General features: G+C 39.5%; 2 protein-coding genes across 3 annotated transcripts; one reads left to right on the forward strand and one right to left on the reverse strand.

Annotated features, from left to right (window-relative positions):
* Positions 1 to 4,895: 4,895 nt before the first annotated feature.
* LOC131313217 (ABC transporter C family member 5-like) lies at positions 4,896 to 13,700 on the reverse strand. Of its 2 annotated transcripts, XM_058341400.1 has the most exons (11): positions 11,327 to 13,699; positions 10,594 to 10,914; positions 10,428 to 10,514; positions 9,183 to 9,878; positions 8,904 to 9,068; positions 8,112 to 8,406; positions 7,726 to 7,940; positions 7,253 to 7,558; positions 6,785 to 6,848; positions 6,429 to 6,668; positions 4,896 to 5,437 (listed from the first exon to the last, which is right to left on the reverse strand). In XM_058341400.1, the coding sequence occupies exons 1-11, from the start codon at positions 13,394 to 13,396 to the stop codon at positions 5,325 to 5,327; spliced, it is 4,572 nt and encodes a 1,523-aa protein (XP_058197383.1). In that variant the 5' UTR covers positions 13,397 to 13,699; the 3' UTR covers positions 4,896 to 5,324. The 2 variants fall into 2 exon arrangements, with proteins under 2 accessions (XP_058197383.1, XP_058197384.1); XM_058341401.1 differs by lacking the exon at positions 6,429 to 6,668 and having other exon boundaries at positions 11,327 to 13,700.
* A 3,633-nt stretch (positions 13,701 to 17,333) lies between these two features.
* Positions 17,334 to 22,539, forward strand: LOC131313220 (uncharacterized). Its single transcript, XM_058341408.1, has 9 exons — positions 17,334 to 18,036; positions 18,526 to 18,738; positions 18,832 to 19,032; positions 20,387 to 20,494; positions 20,733 to 20,870; positions 20,948 to 21,199; positions 21,520 to 21,840; positions 21,935 to 22,147; positions 22,293 to 22,539. The coding sequence occupies exons 1-8, from the start codon at positions 17,476 to 17,478 to the stop codon at positions 22,100 to 22,102; spliced, it is 1,962 nt and encodes a 653-aa protein (XP_058197391.1). The 5' UTR covers positions 17,334 to 17,475; the 3' UTR covers positions 22,103 to 22,147; positions 22,293 to 22,539.

Genomic DNA, 22,539 nt, shown 5'->3' on the forward strand with positions numbered 1-22,539 from the left:
TATCAAAGCCAAAGGCATCGGTATCACGTTTGGATTTTTCTTCCTTTTTATGGAAAATTGATGTTTATTACCCACCTCTTTAAGGTTGGTTTTGACTTTTGATTGCTTTTATTTTACAAAAAAAAAAACTTTGCTTCTTTTCGAAATCTAATAACTAGAAGGGCTACTGATGCTAATGATTCGAGTGAGAGAGCAGCATAAGCCAATACCATTACATTTACGTGTATTATTAAGCACACGAGGAGAGCAGCTACTAGTATTTCAGATTGATGACTGATTAAAAAATATATATTTCAGACTGATGTATTTCAGTTAAAAGATCCCAAATAGCGACGGAGATAGAGGAGATATGTGAATCTCTAGGATAATAGATGGAATTTTTATGTAGGACAGATTAATCGTACTGTGTTTGATTTAGGTAGGACAAAGAATGAAATACAAAATGAAGAATCATTTTTTTTTCATAATTAAATGAATGAAGAGGGAAATAATCCCAAAGATCTGGACTAACTAATACTCCGTATCATCCATTCAGGATGGTAGTATTGAATAATCCTTTACGTGGGGTATTAAGTGGGCAATTTGTCCCTCTCTAGTCTGGTCTAATCGTTAGCACTTCCGTGCGACAAACGTGAAACTAGCTAATTCTGAGAAACATGTCCTTGTACCATGAATAGAAAATTACAATCCGAGTATCAAACACGCCTAAGTATTGAAGAGAAGAAAAAAGTAACTATCCGTCAATAACCTACGTAAAGAAATTGAGGGCTGAAAAAGGTCATTTAGAAAAAGATCCCAAAAAAAAGAAAAAGGCGGCCATTTGGAAATGGTCACCACCAAATTAAAGATGAGAAAAATGCTCTTTTCATTGATGTGATTTTATGGCCGGGTCTGAACCATCGAGAGGGTCATCAATGGAGACTCCAAAACCATGGATTGAGACCATTTGTTAATTAAATGACTTCATTCTATTAAGGCTAAGGTTTCAAATAGTCTCCGTCTAACCTAGGCTGATCGCAACAAACATAGAATTAACTAATCCTGAAAAAACACGTGTCACATGTTTCCTTGTATCATGAATGGGGGATTACAATTCGCAATCCAAGCATCAAACATGCCCAAGTATTGAAGAGAAGAAAAGATAACTAGGATAGAAAGTGCGAGAAAATGTGTAAGAAAAATTCTACTGCGCTCAATAGTTTATTTTAGTATATTTTCATTTCCTGTTTCTTCTGAAACCAAACAATCAATGGAGGAACTTTTGTAGTAAAAATTTTCATTTATCTTTTTCTCCTTTTCCACAATTTCCCAAAAAAGGGCCTTCATCAGAGTAGCTTCACATGAAAACTTTCTTCCTACTTTACCTCTTTGTGTAATGTATAAATCAGAAACCTGTGCAGAAGGGAGAGCAAGTTAAGAATACCAGTACTGTGCAAGCAATGAAGACGTAAAACTTCCATTTGATGACTTGATGTAATGAACTAAGCGCAAAACACGTAAAGAGAGAAAAGCACATGGACTGGGCCGACTGACTAACCCGGATGTGCTGAGCGGATATTACGTGGGATATACTCATCCGACACCGAAAACTTTCTCTAATTGAAGACCTCTTTGCTATGGCAATGAGACCAATCCCATCAATTCCTTCCTTCCGTCTGCTGAAGAACCAACCACCGCATTTACTCTCTCTCTCTCTCTCTCTCTCTCTCTCTTTTGTCGGAGTGGATTTATTCCGTAATTTTAATGTATAAAGTGGGTTTGCTCAAGTGTGGACAAATCTATTTTTATAAAAATAAAATCACCAAAATTGTCCCCGATTATGTACCAATTCATGATCGATCAATATGATCTTCAACGAGGTTCATCTAATTGACAGGCTCTAACACTTGAACAGTCTCGATCAAGAAGTAAATTCGAAATGAGTTTGCAATTTACCAATTAGTCGTCGTAGTTCCTAAAATGGGAGCTTCCGGTAATTGCGACGCCGTTTCAATGTACCTCGCATGTTCAAGACGCGATGTGGGTTTTATCACGTGCAGCCAAATCTGTTTTCCTAAAAAATAATTCGCCAAAATCATCACCGATTATGCATCAATTGACATCCCAATAACATGATCTCTATCAAGTTTTGTCTTCTTGGCAAGCTCTATCACTTGAACACTTTCGATCAAGAAATAAACTCAGAATAAGTTAGCAATTTACAAATTATTAGGCTTGAGAGGACTTCTCAGGTAGAAGATGCGAAGTCTATGTGGTATTAGACCGACGTCGTTTGATGAACCTCAAGGGTCGAATACGCGAGTTCTCAAGAAAACCTGGTCAGCATCGTTTCAGTCTCTCCCAAATATCGACCCACCCAAGGTGAGGAAGATCCAGGTCGTCGTCCTCATTCATTATCTCTCTCTCTCTCTCTCTCTCTCTCTCTCTCTCTCTCTCCAAACCTTTAGTCACAGACGACCGTTAATTCTTTGCGAATTGATTCTGGCCTCACAATATTTGAGGAGAGTATGTAAAAGCTCAATTTTTATCTGAATTGTACATGATTAATATTAGGTTATCGATTTCATTATTTCACGTTTCCAATTTTACTTCAGGTCGATCCTCTTTGTTGGGTGCTTGGATTTTGTGTTTGGCAATTCTTGTCTTCATCACCAAAGCTATAATTTTTCATTATTTTGAGGTGTACTTCTATGGGTTATATGGGGCGATTGGATAAATTTCTGCATAGGCGAATTGCAAAGTGTAAAAGCCCTGTGTTCATGCTCCAATATCTCAAAATCTGATCTTAATTCTTTATTGTAGTTGATGGTACTTCATTGAAATCTTACTCATATTTTCAAAATTGACTCTATTTATTACTTAAAAAATTAGCCTAGGGTCCACTATAGCATGTTTTTAACTCACTAGGTCCACTGATCAAGTTTCTAACCCACTAAGTCCACTAATATGTATTTGGTAAGGTATAAAGTCCACTACATTTAAAAAGAGAATTATTGCCTGACAGAATTACCCTTCCATTCAAATCCCATCAATTTAGCTCATTATCCTCCCATTATCCCTTCTAATTTTGAAATCAAAATCCCATCAATTTAGCCCATTATCCTCCCATTATCCCTTCTAGTTTTGCAAATCATGCCAATCACGGGTATATATCTCTCTCGTCTCTCTCTATTTGGAATGTTGATCACGCCAATCACAGATATACTGATCTTGATATAGTTTCGTATGTAACGTTGTTGTACTTATATAACGTTATATAACAGTCGAAGATTCTCCTTTTCTGATACACTATATATAACGTTATTGTACATATATGACGTTATATATTCTCCTTTTTAAGAGTTACATATATCTGTGTAACGTTGTACAGATTTTGATATATGACCATGTATTTTGATTATTTGATTTTTTTATTACTGAATAAAAATATAAGGTTATAATTCTGCTTTTCATCAATCATTTATTGATTTGGTCCGCGCAACGGCCTCTCTGACTTGCTTATGATATATTTGGAATTTTCTGAATAAATATATAAGGTTATATAAATTGTATCATCATATAACCATATTAAAAAGTATACCACGTAGAACCATCTATTCACACACAGTTTAACCAACATTGATATATACTGTCAATCGACATTGATATAACCATATATACTATCAATCGAATTCCTAACTTAATTCAACTATACCATACACCAACCTATCAAATATATATAACCATATATACCCAGCGTTCACTTTTAGTTTTCTAAGAAACATATAGAATGGATCGAATCAAATGGAGGAGATTGACGGCAATGGGGATGAACCGAAGGGTTTCGACGGCGACGAGGATGCAGAATGACGGAGATGAATCGAACGAAATCGGAGATTGATCGACGGCGACGAGGATGTGAAACAAAGGTGAACAACTACGACGAGAATTTGACGACGATGGAGAAACAAAGCCGAACAACTGCGACGAGTGCGACGACGTCCGACCGAAACGAAGGGCAACAACGGCGACTATTGGTGAACAAGATCGACTGTTGGTGGACGACAGAGATTGTCTGAAGACGACGACAAAGAACGCCGACGACAACAGACGATGGAACGGAGGAGCACACCGTCTCCATTTTTTTCCTCTCAGCCTGGTTTATTTTGGAAACGGGGGGAGGGGGGAACGGGGGGGAGGGGGGGGGGGGAGGGGTTTTATAATGGGGACTGAAATTTTCGGATAGAAATTTTTTGAAATGGCTAAAAAAAATGGGGCAAAACGTTTTTGAAAAGCAGGGGTATATTAGACTAACCAGGGTTATTATATCTTTACTAATAGGTTAGTGGACTTAGGAGGTTATAGAATTTAGAAGTGGACTTATGGGGTTTGGAAAGTGGTATAGTGGACTTATGAAAAATTCTCCCTTTATTACTGTATTCAGTTGTAAAAGCAGTTGCTGCACCAGATTCTGCTGTGGAGCTGCCCTTAACTGCAGAAAATGTGGACGGTGTGCTGGATGAAATTCGACGTTCTCTCATTGCAGATGGTGGTAATGTGGTTCTACATGAAATTGATGGCAACGTTGTGAGGTTGAAGGTTCTCTCATTGCAGACGGTGGTAATGTGGTTCTACAAGAAATTGATGGCAACGTTGTGAGGTTGAAGCTACAAGGACCGTGTGGCTCCCATTCAAGTTTCGTAACGACTGTGAAAAGATGGCAATGTTGTGAGATTGAAGCTACAAGGACCGTGTGGTTCCTGTTTCGTTACGTTCATTTTGCTTGTTTTGCATATGGGCATATGCCCCCATCCACGGTGGCCTCACAAAACTTTCTTCCAACTTTACCCCTTTGTGCATGCATAAATCCGAAACCTGTGCAGAAGGGAGAGCAAGAATACCAGTGTGCAAGCAAATGAAGCAAAACAAAACTTCCATTTGATGACTTGATGTAATGAACTAAAAGGTCTAGAGAGAACAACATGGATGGATTGTCTAACCCGCTATACGAAGCTGAAAAAACTTAAACCCTACTGTAAAATCCTAAACCCACTTTATTCCACGTCTCGCCGCTCCATTCTGCTTTGAGAAAATCACTATTATCACTCCGTTTCCCTTGATTTATTTCTCGATACAGTGTAGGAAGGGCACATGAATTCCTCGAACAGGGAAAAACTATCTGGGACACACTTGTGAGGTTTCGAGCTGATAGTCTGCGGTACACCACCTTCACTTTCATCTGTTTCCCAATTGAAGCAGCAGCACAAGCAGGGTTTTGTTCACTGCAGTACCATCTGTTGCTCTTCTTGCTTAATCTCGGGTTTCTTGGGCATGCCGCGTATAACTCAAAAGTACGGGATGCCACTTGATCTAGATGAGTACTCGGACACCAACTTAAGGAACATGGAAGACTTGTCTTCCAGCAATCGTGCTGGAGTATCGTACTCTGCAACTCGGCCTGCAAAGCATCCCACAATCAAGTTTATTGATTCTTCAGCATAGTGTGTGCATATAAATAACCTAAGATAAAGCTACCAGGAAATTCTGAGCCAAAATCGGGAATATGAAACCATGGGTTTTACTGACGTAAAAGAAAAGATTTAGGCTTCAATTAGCTTGAAAAAGTTAAGAAAAAAAAAAACCCTCTGAGGCTTCACCCCACAATCAGGAGAAAAGGTGATGCAATATGACCTGTTAGTGACAGTTGATCCTCAAAGGTTTGCATACATACACAAACATGTGTGTGTGTGTGTGAGAGAGGGAGAGAGAGAGAGAGAGAGAGAAAGAGATATGAACGGACATAAAGATCAATTGAACAATTAACTATTGAACCCTACTCAGGGTACGTGACAGGATAAGGGGAGCACAAATACCTTGCAATCATGCCACAGCCTACTTGAAGCTCACCAGAAATCAAAATGAGGCAAAAAGAAACAAACATTCCCTCTTGCAGATAAAGGTATTGGTATTATCCTTCTACAGGTCAGTTAAACAAATGGAGAAGCGCAAACACTAACGGGCATTGTGGCCATTTCTTTTCCCTAACTAAACCACACTTCCCGGGTCATTGGTCTACTTTCTCACATTCTTTCTCTCTTTCATGTATTTCCCTCCCTTATTTCGTCATCTCCCCTCTAAAATAGGCTCATAATCTCAATAAGTTCCATTTGGTAAAGTATACCCATCGAGAAAAAGAGAACATAGCTGTACGATCAAAAACAGAATATGAACCACCAAGGGCGGGCCATTCATCCCTAGGTGAATCTCATTCCGTTAATTTCTAATGGTGTATTCACTTTTCCAACTACTAGATGGCAAAAGCATCGAAGTCACGAATTCTACATTGGTGAGTTCTGCAATCCAATTAAACTACAAATAATTGCAAATTATACACGAAACTTTCATCTCTACTATATCGAATAAATAGGTATAAGTATCAATGTACGCACCATCACTGAGGACCAGAACCAGATCGCTGTCGATTACAGTTGGGATACGATGAGCAATAGTGCACACAGTGCAATCCCTAAACTCTGTTCGGATAATCTTCTGAATAAGGTTATCTGTGGCCGAATCAACCGAAGCCGTGGCTTCATCAAGAACCAAAATTCTAGCCTGTTTTAGCAGAGCCCGGCCTAGAGAAACAAGTTGCCGTTGCCCAACGCTCCAGTTATCTCCATTTTCTAAAACTATAAATCAACAACAAATACACTAGGTTCGATTAACCGCAGACAACAATAAGGAAAGCTTCCAGATGTAACAGGAATAAAGAAAAATTTAATGCGCAAATCTTTTGCAAATATACCTGGCGTATCAAGTTTTTGCTCTTTCTGCCGAACTACTTCCCCAAGCTGGGACTTGTCAAGTGCCTGCACCAAATGAAAATGTCACAATTAAAGGGACGCAATGCCAAAAAGGACGTCTACTAAGCAAGTCGAGATACACTCATATGCTACACTGGCCAAAAACGTCAAGCAGAAAACAAGCAAGTTTTTGCAGAAGAAACCACGAGTGAGTTTGAAATGAATTTGAGAGAAGAAAATACAATTCATGTCAAAAAAATGTGATTACTTGTGGAATAGAATAACTTAAAACTCGCTACAGATATCCATAATATTCGGTTATTTCTTAACTTCATAACTTAAGGATTAGTAGTCAATTGTGTTCTTCATCAAATTACTTCCAAAATTGAAAGAACTTTTTACAAAGCATGTATGCGTATACCAAAACCAAGAAAGAAAAACTAAGTAGCTTAGTAAGTTGACTTCTTAACCTGCCAAATTTCTTTGTCTGAGTGCTCCTGGAGGGGATCAAGGTTGCACCTAATTGTCCCTTCAAACAAGGTTGGATCTTGGGGAATGATGCTCAGACGGCTACGGAGGTCATGAAGACCAATCGTTGAAATGTTAATATTGTCAATAATAATATTCCCAGCTGCTGGTTCTATTAATCTGAACAATGCCTGGATCAAAGTCGATTTACCACTACCAGTTCGCCCTACTATTCCAATCTTCATTCCACCAGGAAATTTGCAGGTAATCCCATGGAGCACTACAGGAAGATTTTCCTTGTAACGAACCTTTAGATAAAAAGAAAATAGTCAGATCAGATTTTTCTTACCGGTAAATAGCCATCACAATAATGATTAATTAGCCAGTAAATAAGCTAGATCAGGTAGTTTCCTAATGCAGCTCATTCTCGAATCAGAATGAAGACACCAGCAAAAGTTGGAAGTCAACTGCATACAGTTAAATCTATCAGCTCAATTGTTCCACTCTCTGGCCATGACAATGGTGGACGAGAATTCTCAACTATCGGTGGAGCTTCGCTAGGGATTTGGCAGTACTGATGAATCCTTTCAATCGAAATAATTCTGTTTTCAAGCTTGCAAAGGCTAAGTATCCACCGCGATAGCCGCGCATTCAAATTAAGGCCATATGTCACAGCGAGGCCTGCCATGCCTACATGGGAAAAGCAAATTTGGTCAGAAACTGCAAATTAATGTTAGAGATGGTGTAACAATGACCAAGTGATAGTTTTACATTAACTGTCATTGATTTTTCATATCAACCTTTATAAGTTCTACAACACATGGATTTCAACTTCATCTAAGTAGACGTTATTACACTTACTTGGATCTATACTCCCATGAGGAAAGCTCACAAGTAAAACCATGCAGAAAGCAAATACAAAAGTAGAAAGTAACTCCATGCGTAGGCAGAGCCACTCAATGGCTGCAATACTGTAGAAAAACGGGCGAGCAAAACAATCAAGAAGATAAAGGTTTCTCTTCATGAATCGCTTTTCTTGCCCAAATCCCCTAATTGTGGCTGCTCCAGCAATCGACTCACCAAAAAGATGGATGATCGGCGATTTCTGGATGCTAACAATGCGAACCAATTCCCTTGATGAAGCCATGTAGTATTTCTGCACGCAGATATTACAAATTAATCAGGTACTACATTCGCTGGATACAGTCAAATTGAATGACAATTAAAACTGCATCCTACTTGGTGAGAAAGAAACAATTAAACAGCATGCATAGAACTACCACATCAGAATTTTAATTTGTTCACTTTTTAATTCTACACATTTGAACAGCCCCTTACTTCATTAACTTGCGAAGAAAAAAACATAACACGAACAAACCAGAAGTAGGATAAAATAATTGGTAAGGAATCAAAAAGAATACACACAGAGGTTGAGTTCTGAAAATATACAGGAGAAACTAAGAAATACTCCAGAAATAGGCTAATGATTGCAAGGAAACAATAGTGGTACACTCATATTTATACCACAATAACTCGGAAATTCTTTTGGTCAGATGGAGATTCTTTCAGAACTCTGGGCATGCATTGCATATTGGAAGTACCAAATGGGAATATAGTTAGAATACAAAGTCAAGAAAGAAGGTTGTGAATCACCTGCATCCACAAGCAAGCAATGGCCATTGGGACAACAAGGAGCACGATTTGCCAGGTAACTTTTGTCATTACGCCCACTATACCGATAAGCTGGATTGTTGTTGAAGCAAACCCACCAAGTCTGAAAGGAATATCAAGATCGACAACACTTTGATCAATAGACACCTGGAAAATTCAAAAAAGGGCAAAATGAAAAACCATTACCTTTAATTGAGCTAATTAAGAAGGTACGAGACCAACATTTGTAATGCTCATATCCTTGACAAAACATATACTTACACGATTCAAGATCCTCCCGGCTGGAGTGGAGTCAAAGAAGGACATTGGTGCTCGAAATACACTTACAAGCATTTTTAGAAACAATTTTTGTGCAGCTGCTAGACCAAAAGTAGCTACAAGTAGAGCGCGGACAAGTATAAACAAAGAGCTCCCAAAAGCAAGAGACATGTAAACAACAAGAAGGACCATACTACTTGCCCTAGGTTTGTCCCCTGGAGTTTGTGGATTTGCCCAAGCCATCCACCAATTACTAGCTATTTGAAGCAGCTGAAACAATGTCTGTGCAAGAATAATGAGTGGAATAAATAAGCCTCTATATGCTGCAGCCATATATGACAAGTACATGTTCATGCTAACTCTTCCTCTCTCCCTCTCCTCTTCCTGAACAAGCTGTTTTTTCTTTGAACGTTTTGCTTTCTTTTTCTCTTTAATTGCCTTTGACTCTGAAGTTGATACACCTTCTTGTACTTCCTTCACTGAACTGTCAATTTTTTTCCCAGCTGAATCACGTTTCGTAATTAAAATAGTGGACCCATTGCAAAGGTGGCTTTCATCTGACTTTTCAGAAGAGTGATTGGGAATATCCATGGATTCTATAGCTTCATGGTGAGCTGAAACCAATGTTTTAAAATCAGTTCCTGCCTGCAAAAGGTCATCATATTTCCCAGCCTGAATGATACGGCCTTCCTTAAGAACCTGCAAAACAGAAGGGGAATCATCTCAGGACGAAGACTATAATCTTTCTTCATCATGCTCTTTCAGCTGAAAGAACAAAAAGTCACTGAGTTCAGTCTTTATGTGCTTTATGCTTAGAGGATAAAGCTCGAAGAAAAACTAAACAAGGAACGCTTCCACTCATAGTTGGTTTGGATGGAAGGGGTTTGGTGAGACTGAGAAAAGAAAAGAAAAGGAATGAGGGTCCTATCACTTGTTCGGATGAGTAAAAAAGTTAGAAATGAAGAGAAATTGTGAGCACATAGGTCTATTTTGTTTCTCACCAAAGATGGTGAGATTTGTGATAAACAATATTTCTTTGGTGTCTCACCAAATCCCTCCATCCAAACGGACTGTTTCCTCCCTCCTTTCCACAATGATAAGGAAATTCTCAACTTACTAATATAAGCCAGGTTCAAACCTACATTATTGAAGGGCTTCTGGCCCTTGTTCTACCACTCATCCCAAACTTAAAGAGGCGGAAAACTAAACTAGGAAAATTGCACGAGGCAAATGGATGGAGACTGATACCAGTATCAAATCAGCAGCTGGCAAAAATTCAACTTGATGGGTCACAAAAATCACGGTCTTCGCAGCTAGCGCTGTCTGTATGTATTCCTGCAGTTCCATATCATATGTTCAGCCAAACTCTGACCAATTATACTGTACCACAGAATACACAATAAGGAGTACTAACCTTGAACAATTCAGATCCTGTGTGTGCATCAACAGCACTGAAGGGATCATCGAGTAGATAAACGTCTGCATCTTGATAAAGGGCTCTAGCAAGCTGCACACGTTGCTTCTGGCCACCACTCAAATTTATACCTCTATCGCCAATGATGGTCTGATCTCCATGGGAGAAAAGCTCCAGATCTTTTTTTAGTGAACAGGCATGGATGACATTCTTGTACTTGGCCTTATCCATTTGACCACCAAAAAGTATGTTTTCTTCTATATTTCCCGATTGTATCCAAGCTGATTGAGGGACATAAGCAGCAGAACCACATACTCTAACCTAAGCAGACGCACAAAAAGAAAACTTATATTGTGAACTGTAGTCCCAGCAAGGAACAAAATTTCCTTTCCTTTCAACTCGAAGTGGCAAAAAGTTTCTATGTCCTAGCCAACTGAAACAAAACACTAGTGGAACAAGAAGTTCCAATCTTTCCACCGAAACAGAGTGTAATGCTATGTAATGTACCGGATCATTGAGATGTTTCAGATTCAACAACTATTACAGGAATCCAACAATTATCAATCTCTTACATTTCCATTTAGCTTTGACATTCCTTTAATGTTTCCGAAAACGTTTCTCTTTCCTAGCTGACTGAACAATATAGCGAAAGGAAATTTTGATCCTTGAGTCCCAGAGAAAAACAAGGTGACAAAGACAACAGAGAAGTTCAAAGCTAAAAAACAAAACTTACTTCGCCAGAGATTTTTGGAATCTCACCAAGAATGCAAGAAAGAAAGCTCGATTTCCCAGAACCAACCACGCCACACACAGCCACACACATACCCCTCTCCACCTTCATTTGGATGCCCGATAAGGTTGGATTCTCAGAAGAAGGGTCCCAACCGAATTCCCCATCCTCAATTTCTATTGCCACATTGGTGATGCCTCTTGGTACAACAATGGTTGCATCCTCCTGCAACTCTTCCTCCTGCAGGAATACCGATATCCTGTCAAGAGACACTTTTGTCTGAGCCATCATCGAAACCAAATCAGGAAAATTTCTAAGGGGTTCTTGTAGGATCCTGAAAGTAGCAAGAGCTGAAAGAACAGCACCTGCTGTAAGCTCACCTCCCAATAATATGGAAGTACCAAAAGTGACAGCTGAAACAAAAATAGGGGAGCTCCAAAAAAAGAATGTTATAAAAGCCTGAGAGTAAAGAGCTTTCCGAAGCCATTTAAACTCGACATTCCTCATTTCTTCTAGCTTCACTCGGTACCTATCCTCCCAAGCTTGAAGCTTGAGAATCCTCATGTTCCTAAGACACTCGGAAGTCTTCCTCATCCTGTCGTCTTTGGCAGCCATTAAATTGTCTTGATAAGTTTCCTGAACTCTTGCCAATGGAACTGTCACAAGAATGGAGATAATGGTGGCGATCAAAGTCGCAACGCTGGCAATCCCAACATTCTTATACAGAATAGCAAGAGCAAGAATTATTTGCAAAGGAAGCATCCAAATGTCATGGAGATACCAAGAGTAGTCCCCTACTCTCTGAACATCAACTGCCATGTAATTCACAATCTCGCCACTAGTGTGACTTTGCTTGGCCACACTTGAGAGTTTGAGTCCCTTACGATACACCATAGCCGTCAGAGCGGATCTCACATGCATACCCAAAATGTCAACTCCAAGATACCACTGCCTAGTTGTTAAGGTCTCCACCAACTTTGATGTGAAGAATATTCCGGCAAGAATATAACCTTCATGGGGAAAAGTTTCATTTCCCCCTAAGTAATCCACAAAGTAGCTAATCATGTATGGACCCACATAAGAAACAAGAGTAGTCAAGCCAGCAAAAATGGCATTACGAGCTGCCTCCTTCCAGAAAGACTTGAGGATAGCCCAACCTAAAGAAGGCTGTTTCTGAGGATTTTCAGCTTTCAACTTCTCCCAATTCACATTCAAAATCTTATAGTTTGCCTTGGACCGATCTTTCGGTGCAAGGAGTGGAATGTCCTTAAGCTCAAGTGGTCTCCTCGCTCCAAGTGAAAGAATTGGGTTCAACCAAGAAAGTGTGACCAAACTAAATAACCCTGCTTCATTATAAGTAGTTACATTAAGACACCCTACTTCTTCTTCTTCTTCTGGAAGCAATGGCTCTTGAAGATCAGAGTTTCTAAATATTTGTATACCGGTGACACCTCTAATTGCTACGAAACATAGGAAAGCAAGGGCCGGGGTGGCGGCCCAGTTCTCCAAAACATGAGAATTCAAGTTCTTTGAACCTCCCGTTATCATTTGCTTCCCGTCAACATACGAAGTACACAAACAAGTGATAAAGGACACAACCCACCAAACCCTCAACAAAAGTGGGTATTTCTCAGAGGCCCTGAATTTACAGCCAAGGGCTGAAAAACTCAGGACGGACCAAGCTAAACCCTGAGATGCAGGCAAAACTGGAAGGACCCAATTCGTGAATGTACTACCCTTCCCATCTCTTATTAAACCAACACCATCAAACGCTAAAACCATTACTTGCAAAAACAGCACATAGAAGCAACAAAAGACTGAAGCTTTGTATCCAGTACCAATTTCTCTAATCTGAATTTCACAGTCAGTAGTGTTGCGAGCTGAGATTGAAGCTGTGTTTGAATTGAAAGACTCCTTAAAAGTTTGAATTCGACCAACACGTGTGTGTATCAGTCGAGCTGCTACAGTGAAGAGGAAAACTAGGAGCAATGTCAAGTTTATGCAAATTGAGGCTAGTTCCAACGTGGGTAAGCCCAGAAAGGGATTTTTACTGAAGAAGAGGCTCGTACCCATGATAGGTATCAGTCTTGAAATGGGTTAGTTTGCGAAGTTTGTGATTGTTTAGGTGAGGGAGATGGAATCGTTATTAAGGGCATTTCCCCGTTCTAAATGGTTTTGTTGTGATCAGTTGCGCGTCAATGATTAAACGAGTGGTGCCAAGTCGCATGGAGGAAAAGACAAATAGGTGTGCAGGGTACTCGTCGGGTAGAGAATCTGCAGACACATTGCACATGCAAACAAACTGAATTTTCTCTCTCTACACTCTTTATCTCTCTCTCTCTCTATGTTATCTAAAGAGAGAGAAGTGGACAAAGGGAGGGTGAAATTGAGTGCAATTTTGTTTATCTATGTAAAAGAACGTGAACATTACCCTAAAAGAAGATGAACATTACTCTAAAAGAAGGTAAGCATTACTATGTAATACATTTTTTTGATAAACATGACATTATTTTATGATGAAATCCATGTCATTTTAACCAATAAAAAATATGGTAATATTCACTCTTTTTGAACGGTGGTCGAACAAAACTCAACTCGGTGAAATGGAAATCTTAAAAGGAAAACCCAATACGGGAAAATCCAAGAAGACTGACCTGGGTATCCGACCTGGGTATGGGTTTTTCCCGTAGAAAATGGGTATGCGAGCCGATGGAGATTGCCGAGGCAAATTATGCTAGAGAGAGAGAGAGGAAGAGTAGCAGCACTTAAAAAGCTGCTATGAGAGAGAGAATATGTACAAAACCCACTGTACTATCAGTTCAGGTCGGTATGTATGCACATGCAGCTTGTGGTGGTGATAAGTGCGCTGGACTAAGAGAGAGAAAATGAGAGAGTATAGGAGATAAACTTCTTTCCGGTTGAGGTGTAAACAAGGAGTTTACACCGTACACCGCCGCCGTGCGCGGGCCACATCAACACTTTATTACAATAATTTGAATTGTTCATTTTGTAAGACCCATAAAACAGTATATATGAGCAAAAAATCAGCTTGACTCAATATCAATAAGTCCATCAAAAATTAAATTTGGTCTATAAAAAATTAAATTTTGGTTTATAAAATCAACAACCTAGATTTTGTCAATAATTTTTAAGTTAAAATGATTCAAGTTGTTGATTTTATAAATCAGAATTTAATTTTTTTGATATATCTATCGATATTGGGTCAAACTAATTTTTTGTATATATACACTAACGATTCAGATTATTGTAATAAAATATCGATGAGACCCACACATAGCGACGGTGTAAACTCCAAATTTACATCTCAACCTAAAATAAGTTTATCTCGAGAGGGAGAGGGAGAGGATAGGAGATGCTCCATAAACAGCGGTAGCCCCAAGGTTTATACTTCACTCCCGTTATTGATGGGGCCGTGTCCCAACCGGTTTGGGTTGGGACCAATTTGAACTAATTGTGAGCTTTTTTCAGTCCCACAATAATGATTAAAATCGTTCATTTTTAGAGCTCGTTGAAGACATTGATCACGTCAAAAATCACCTTGATCAGATATAGTTTGACATGATTTCAAAATGCATTAAGTTTGTAAGAACAAAGGTGTGCAACACTGGATTGCAAATCATTTGACACAATTATTTGAAGATTAATGCTTTTCGACATCATATCAAACGATATCCGATTAACGTGATTTTGGCGTAATCAATATTCTCAACGAATTCTAAAAAAATGAACGGTTCCGATCATTGTTATGGACTCGGAAATGACCCACAATCAGTCCAAACTGGTCTCAACCAAAACCGGTTGGGATATGACCCCTTAATTGATGGGTTTGCTTCTCACACATATATGTACATCAGTATTTTAGGATGGTGCTCTGCACGGTGTGCACAAGTGCACATCGAACCGTCCGTTTAGATAATCATTGATTTGGATTGCACCGTATTGTGTGTAATCTCAACCATCCAACCGTCTTGGCAATCCTAACTATTGGTTACCGAGACAAACGGTTCGGATGTTTACATGGCTAGACTTTTGACAATAAAAAATAAACAAGTTATTATTAATGACCGAAAAAATTGATTAACATCTCTCGTATGTACTCGCCTTTCATTGTCGGGACTCAGGAGTATGCTTGTTTATACTCTCGGTGGTCTCGGCTAATTTAAACGTATCTTAACCGTAGTATTATTTTTATCGATTTGGACAAAGACAGACCATTGACATAGAATCTTAAAAATTCACAAAAAAATTATATTCTTGCAACTTCAAGAATAGAATTCGAACTCTGATTACTTACTAGTATTTTGCTTCCAGCATATAAAGATCAAGCTGATTATTTTCCTTCCAGCAAAAACACTCTTTCTATATACAGGAGATTAGACTTTTTTTTGATAATAAAAAATCAAGAAATTATTAATGAAAACATTGATTAACATCTCATATGTGGTGACCACGTGCGATATAATTTTCTTCCACTCTTATATTAATATCCAAATTGAGATAGCAACAATTTCCAAATTCCCATTAGACACCCAACAATAAATAAAAGAAGCCCAAGGTCCACGTATTTGAAATAATTGATTTCACATAAACGATCTACTATATCGAATTTGACTATATATATTCAAATGGTCTACATATTTGGTGTTTTATTGAAACTCTTAGTCCTATTCAAATACTCACCGGATATATAGTTATGTTATCAATATATATTGTGATTCTTAGTAATCAAATCGTACAAACATATGAACAGAAATTAAAAAATATACGAATAAGACTGCTCTGAAAACATTAAACAACTTCTTTTGAACTTGTTGTCTTTAGCGAGCTTTCTTTTTCATTTTTTTGGTTTTATCATAAGTTTATTTTTATTTTATTTTTGTTTAGCTCGTTAAGCCGAATAAATAGTCCAAAGAATTAAGCGGAAGTCTAACAAAAAAACATAAAAGCTACCTTGAAAACTTTTGCTAAAGTTAGGGCAGTCAGAAAATTATAAATACTAGTACCAAACTACTTTCGTCAACTGGACAGAATCGACAGATGCATGTATTATACTAATCCAGGAAACCCAAAGGTGATTATGACCTCTATAGCCCAAAGTTATCTCGGTTAGTTGATGGGTTTGTTTTCCACGCAATTGACTCTGAAATCATACCGCAAGAAAGTAATTTCTTAACACGGAGGATCTATCTCTAACCTGACTAAAGAGGGAATTAGTTGAGATGCATATAAATGAATTGGTTCGGACAACCTCGACAGCTGGAAAAAAAAAAAGAAAAAGAAAATGAAGACATCAGGTTGGGGGCAGCGGTTCGTTAGGACGGTGAGGGTTCCTCAGGCCGGCTCCGCAAGCGGATGGTGGCTCCTCTAGGATCTGGGGACTATGTTGTGCAGCTCCGTGCTGCACAGCGTGCTGCGTAGCCATCGGCGTGGCCTTGCCAGAATCGGTCCGACGATCAGAGATGTTCACCGCGTAGAGCTCATCAAGTTCTACATGCGCATCAAAAATCAGCTCGATCAAATATCGTTAAGTGTCTTATCGAAACACATATAACTTTAAAAAAATGGATTCAGTGATTTTGATCCAGTGTTTCGTATCCATTAGGATTTTTTTTTTCAAGTTATATGTGTTGAGATGAGGCGCTTAACAATATTTGATCGAGTTGATTTTTGGTACACTTGTAGTACTCGACGAGCTCTACGCGGTAGACGTCTCTGGTCGTCGGACAGATGCCGGCAAGGCCTCACCGGCGGCTGCGCAGCACGCTGTGCAGCACAGATCTGCACAGCACAGTCCCTGCCTCCGGCTCCCCTGTCCATTCCTCTTCTTTCGTCTCTAGATCTGTTGTTCCCGGTCTAGTCTCGATAACTACGTTTCACACCCCAAACACTTTTGGGCTAAAATTGTCCAGCCCACAACAAAAGCAGATCACAAAACCCTCCGCAGGCCCACAAAAAGCCCATCATCTCCATCCCTTCTTCTTGAGCCCAAAAAATCACCGGAAATATCACAAACGGCCTTTTCTCTCAGGCGGCGGGCGGCACAACCAACCGAAGCCTATATAAACCGCCGCACTGTCAACTGACACGCACTCCATATAAACCGTCATCGTCACTGTCAACTCACACGCACAATGGAAGAAGACGAAGCGGAGATCTACCAGGGAGTCCGAGCTCACTTCCCTGCGACGTTCGGGAAGCAGTCGAAGCCCGTCACCCCTCTCGAATCCCTCCACAACGCCACCCGCCGCCCCTCCGCCGTTGATACTGACCAATCTACCCCTAACGATGACGCCACCACCACCACCGCCAAAGGTTTCCCTTCTCTCTCTTCCTCCTCCAAATCCTGGCTCGACTCCCTCAAGAACTCGAACCCTAGCTCCCGCAACCGCTCTAGCCCTAACCCGGACCCTAACCCTAAACCTAAACCTAACAATGATGTGGTTATTGGGCCGCCTCGGCCTCCATTGAATTCGGTTAACGGTGACGACTTCGGTGACGATGATGAGGATGGAATGATTGGGCCACCTCGGCCGGCGGCTATTAGTGAGGAGGAGGAGGAGGATGGTGAGATGATTGGGCCGCCTCGGCCTCCGCCGGTCGATTCAGATGTGGAGGAGGATTCGGACGGGGAAGGAGAGGGTCGGTTTCGGATACCTCTCAGTAATGAGATTGTCTTGAAGGGTCACACTAAGGTAAATCCACTTTTGTTTTTTGTTTTTTTTATCTAATTCATTACAAAGGCTTTTTAGTGGTGGGTGTGTTCATGAACTCCGTGTTATTTAACTTGTACTTGTACTGTAAGGCCATCCATTGCGATTTGTTGTTGTATGTTTTTTTGTATCGACAATTTGTTTTTGCGATTGATAGAATGAAGAAGTTCCGAGACTAGTTATAGTGTCAAGGAGGATTACAAGAGAGCTCACTCTGTTACCCGGAAAACCGAGTATTCAGAATTCAGATAATGCAGGGCAGGGTTTTGTTTACGAGATCTAAAATCATGAATATCTATTTGAGTGGTTGGGGTTTTATTGAGAAAATTGACTGTAATCTTGGCTGAATGAAATGCTGAAATGTGCACCGTATGTGTTACTAAGGTGTTAAATATTGCTTTAGGATATTTGGAATAGACTTTGTCAACCTAATGGTTTTTGGAGTAATCATGTTGGCGATGCTTTTGGCAGGTTGTTTCAGCTCTTGCTGTTGATCATTCGGGATCTAGAGTGCTTTCTGGTAGTTATGACTATTCAGTTCGTATGTACGACTTTCAAGGGATGAATGCTCGCTTGCAATCCTTTCGACAGCTGGAGCCATCTGAAGGTCATCAAATTCGCACTCTCAGCTGGAGTCCGTCGGCTGACCGATTTTTGTGCGTGACTGGCTCAGCCCAAGCTAAGGTACTTTTAGTTACTGCTGAGCTTATAGAATCTGCTTGATAGGATTCATATTTTTGGATTCAATCCTAATAAAGGCCCGCCTATACATTTCAGATTTACGATCGGGATGGACTTACTCTTGGTGAGTTTGTTAAGGGGGACATGTATATCCGTGACCTTAAGAATACCAAGGGCCATATAACGGGATTGACTTGTGGGGAGTGGCACCCTAAAACGAAGGAAACAATTTTGACGTCATCAGAGGATGGATCACTACGTATATGGGATGTAAATGACTTCAAAAGTCAAAAGCAGGTATACATGTTCAAAATGTGCTAAACTCTTATGCATGATATATTAGGGGGAGTGGATATGTATTCCCATTAAATTTCAAGTTTATGATCTGACTAAGATTCTCTGTACAAGGAATTTTCTTCCCTTCGAGTGAGTTATGGCAAAGAGAATTGAAGATACATAGGTTTTATTCTACTCGCTTTCTATACCAAACCAAACCGAGCCTTAAGTTTCAATTGATTGGGGTCGACTACTCAAATTCTCATTTTAAATATTCCATTACATGCGACATTGGCTTCGCAGGCATATGGTAATTTTACAGAAAATGAATGTATAAAGATTGTTTGTGCTGATTTAATTCCCTTGACCATCTTTAAACAAAACCTAACACAGGAAAAACGTAAAAGTATCGAAACTGGGTGCAAATGTGAGGCTGGAGAAATAGATACAATAAAGTACCACAACATTGGTAAAAGGCTACAAGCTTTGTCTTTTAATGGTTTGGAATATACATGTACTTTTTGGTTGGTTTACTCATTTTGCTTTTTTGATGAGTGCATTGAATACTTCCATTGTTGAAGCCCAAACCAATATACACAAGCATAGGGGCATACCCCAGATTACAACCAAAGACCAACAAAGATCAGAAAAACAGCTGACTACTCTACAGCAGACAAACAACAACCAGCAATCAAAACAAATACAATTGAGAAAAGCATTTTAAGTAGTACACAAAACATTGTATACCACATCTCTAACTCATTCCTTTATCTGCTTGGGAAGATTATCTACTCACAGTCTGGGACATTATAGGATCCTTTGATTTCTTTTGTCATCTGTACTTGCCAATAACTTAATTATTCCTCCTTGCTTGCTGGTTTCTGTCTCCCACCCGGTTGTGTGTTGTTTGTGCGTGCATGTGTGCATGCAAGGACAACAAATGACATTTATCAATTTCGACAGAGCAGGGAAAATCAAATTAGCATCTCCAAATTTCGCAAAATAAAAAGATCTTGAAATAGTGGTGACAGTCCTGACGGAGCGCCTAACACTTCCTGAAATTTTGGTTGGGAATGCTATTGAACAACTGTTTGATTATTGTCATTGTGAAAAAACATGAAAAAAGGAGAGAAGAAATTAGTTATCCCCACAGCTAAACAAAAGATTAGATGCGTTCAATTCACGAATTTATAACTGTTGCTCCTGTTTATTCAATTTATGCTGGTGATTTAGTCTGGCATGGAAGATGGTCCTTTGGTATTGAGTGTGCTCCTATATGCCGGTTCATTACTGCAGCGTGACCTGATATTACTGAGGCTTGTAGTATAGCAAGAAGTGATTATTTTAGGCTGATTGAGAAAATTTTGTTTGATAGGTGATCAAGCCAAAACTTGCAAAGCCCGGAAGAGTTCCTGTTACCACATGTGCTTGGGATCGTGAGGGAAAAAGCATTGCAGGTGGTATTGGAGATGGTTCTATACAGGTACTACTTCTAAGAGAATAGATACAACCACATGCCTTGTGTGGGGTTTGCACCCCATGTGAGAGTGTTTGCCAAGTGGAAAAAACATCAAAACTGGTACTTTGGAATATTTTGGTATTTCCATAGCATTGATGGCCTAAATTTTGGATGGAAGGTTAAATGTGTTTCTGTGATGTTTTGAAGTGCCTCTACATCTTGTTAGCTTTCTCTATTAATACTATTATTATTTTATTTACAGATATGGAACCTTAAGCCTGGCTGGGGAAGTAGGCCAGATATACATGTTGAAAAGGGTCACTCAGATGACATCACTGGACTCAAGTTCTCTAGTGATGGGCAGATTCTACTCTCAAGAAGCTTTGATGAATCATTGAAGGTATTAATTGAGTTTAGATGCTATTCTTTTCACTTGATTGGGCTATAGTTATTCTTACTTATGAGCTGTACTGTCAGGTTTGGGATTTGCGCAAAATGAAAGATCCACTCAAGGTGTTTGAGGATCTTCCTAATCATTATGCTCAAACAAATGTAGCATTTAGTCCGGATGAGCAACTCTTCTTGACTGGAACATCTGTTGAAAGGGAAAGCACAACTGGAGGTTTATTATGCTTTTATGATCGAGCAAAACTCGAACTTGTGTCAAGAGTTGGGATTTCACCAACTGGTAGCGTTGTTCAGTGTACTTGGCACCCGAAACTGAACCAGGTAAACAATGGCATTCTATTTTTCCCTTGAGATCCTGTATTACTTGGTAAGTAAGCAATATAGATATAAACCAAGGAAACTTTTGATTTAGCGGGAACACATTGTTCTTCCTTGGGTTCTTGTCCTCCTGAAATTTGGTGGCTAGGAGATCTGAAAAACTTTGCAACATTGAAGGCCTTGCCTTTGTTTCCATTTAAAACTTTTGTCTAATTTTTTCTATTAGAAAAATGAAAATGTTTCTGAACATAAGCTATAAAGCACATGAAAGTGTTTGTATGCCACATATTGCCTTACCGAAAGCCTGTCTCTTTGTTTTCAAGATATTTGCGACAATTGGGGATAAACACCAAGGAGGAACTCACATCCTATACGATCCAACCCTCAGTGAGAGAGGAGCTCTTGTTTGTGTTTCGCGTGCTCCAAGGAAAAAGTCGGTTGATGATTACGAAGCAAAACCAGTGATACACAACCCTCATGCACTCCCCTTGTTTAGAGATCAACCAAGTCGTAAGCGTCAGCGGGAGAAGATATTGAAAGACCCAATGAAGTCTCATAAGCCTGAAATTCCAATGACAGGACCAGGTCATGGTGGAAGAGTTGGTTCAACAAAAGGAACCTTGTTAACTCAGTACCTTCTTAAGGTATAGTAATACCATTTGTTCGCCATGTTTTCCAATTCTGTATAGCAGGAATTAAGATAGCGAGATATATGAACTTCTGATTTTGTTATTGCAGCAAGGAGGGTTGATAAAGGAGACATGGATGGATGAAGATCCTAGAGAAGCTATTCTGAAATACGCTGATGTTGCAGCAAAAGAACCGAAATTCATTGCTCCTGCATATGCACAAACTCAGCCTGAACCTGTTTTTGCAAAATCGGATTCTGAGGATGAAGAGAAGTGATCTGAATATGTTTGACCTTTGCAGTTGTAATTCGTACTGCCCAAGGTGGTACTTCTTTTTTCCCAACAACTTATGTCTTTGCTTTTTTCGCAGTTCCTATTGGTTTTCTACTACTATTGACAACCAAACTTAATAGGTTGTCACCCTCGTTTTCTCCCTTAATGGTTTGAAATCACGTTCATTTCTGCAGCTGAATCTTGGACGTTTCGCCGGTGTATCCAACTGGAGTGTTGTAGAAAGCTATCACAATACGCTTCCTGCGTCGTGATTGTATAAGAATAGATAAGCCTTGTCTCCCAAACGAATGTCAGTAGTGACTTTGATAAATACAATGTTATTCTAATTTGTATGTTTGAATACAATAATGGACTTCCATTTTTACCAGTGTAGAAGTGCCATTGCTTTCTGACATTGAAGTTAAAATCACTTTCCAAGCA

The sequence above is a fragment of the Rhododendron vialii genome, chromosome 13a, assembly GCF_030253575.1.
Source record: "Rhododendron vialii isolate Sample 1 chromosome 13a, ASM3025357v1".
Taxonomy (NCBI): domain Eukaryota; kingdom Viridiplantae; phylum Streptophyta; class Magnoliopsida; order Ericales; family Ericaceae; genus Rhododendron; species Rhododendron vialii.

Coding starts and splice junctions, on each gene's coding strand:
- LOC131313217 (XM_058341400.1), bottom strand. CDS start 13,396: ATGGGTACGAGCCTCTTCTTCAGTAAAAATCCCTTTCTGGGCTTACCC. Junction 7,941..8,111: donor TCATGGGAGTATAGATCCAA/GTAAGTGTAATA, acceptor TTTCCCATGTAG/GCATGGCAGGCCTCGCTGTG. Junction 7,559..7,725: donor TTGAGCTGATAGATTTAACT/GTATGCAGTTGA, acceptor TTTTATCTAAAG/GTTCGTTACAAGGAAAATCT.
- LOC131313220 (XM_058341408.1), top strand. CDS start 17,476: ATGGAAGAAGACGAAGCGGAGATCTACCAGGGAGTCCGAGCTCACTTC. Junction 18,037..18,525: donor TCTTGAAGGGTCACACTAAG/GTAAATCCACTT, acceptor TGCTTTTGGCAG/GTTGTTTCAGCTCTTGCTGT. Junction 19,033..20,386: donor ACTTCAAAAGTCAAAAGCAG/GTATACATGTTC, acceptor TTTGTTTGATAG/GTGATCAAGCCAAAACTTGC.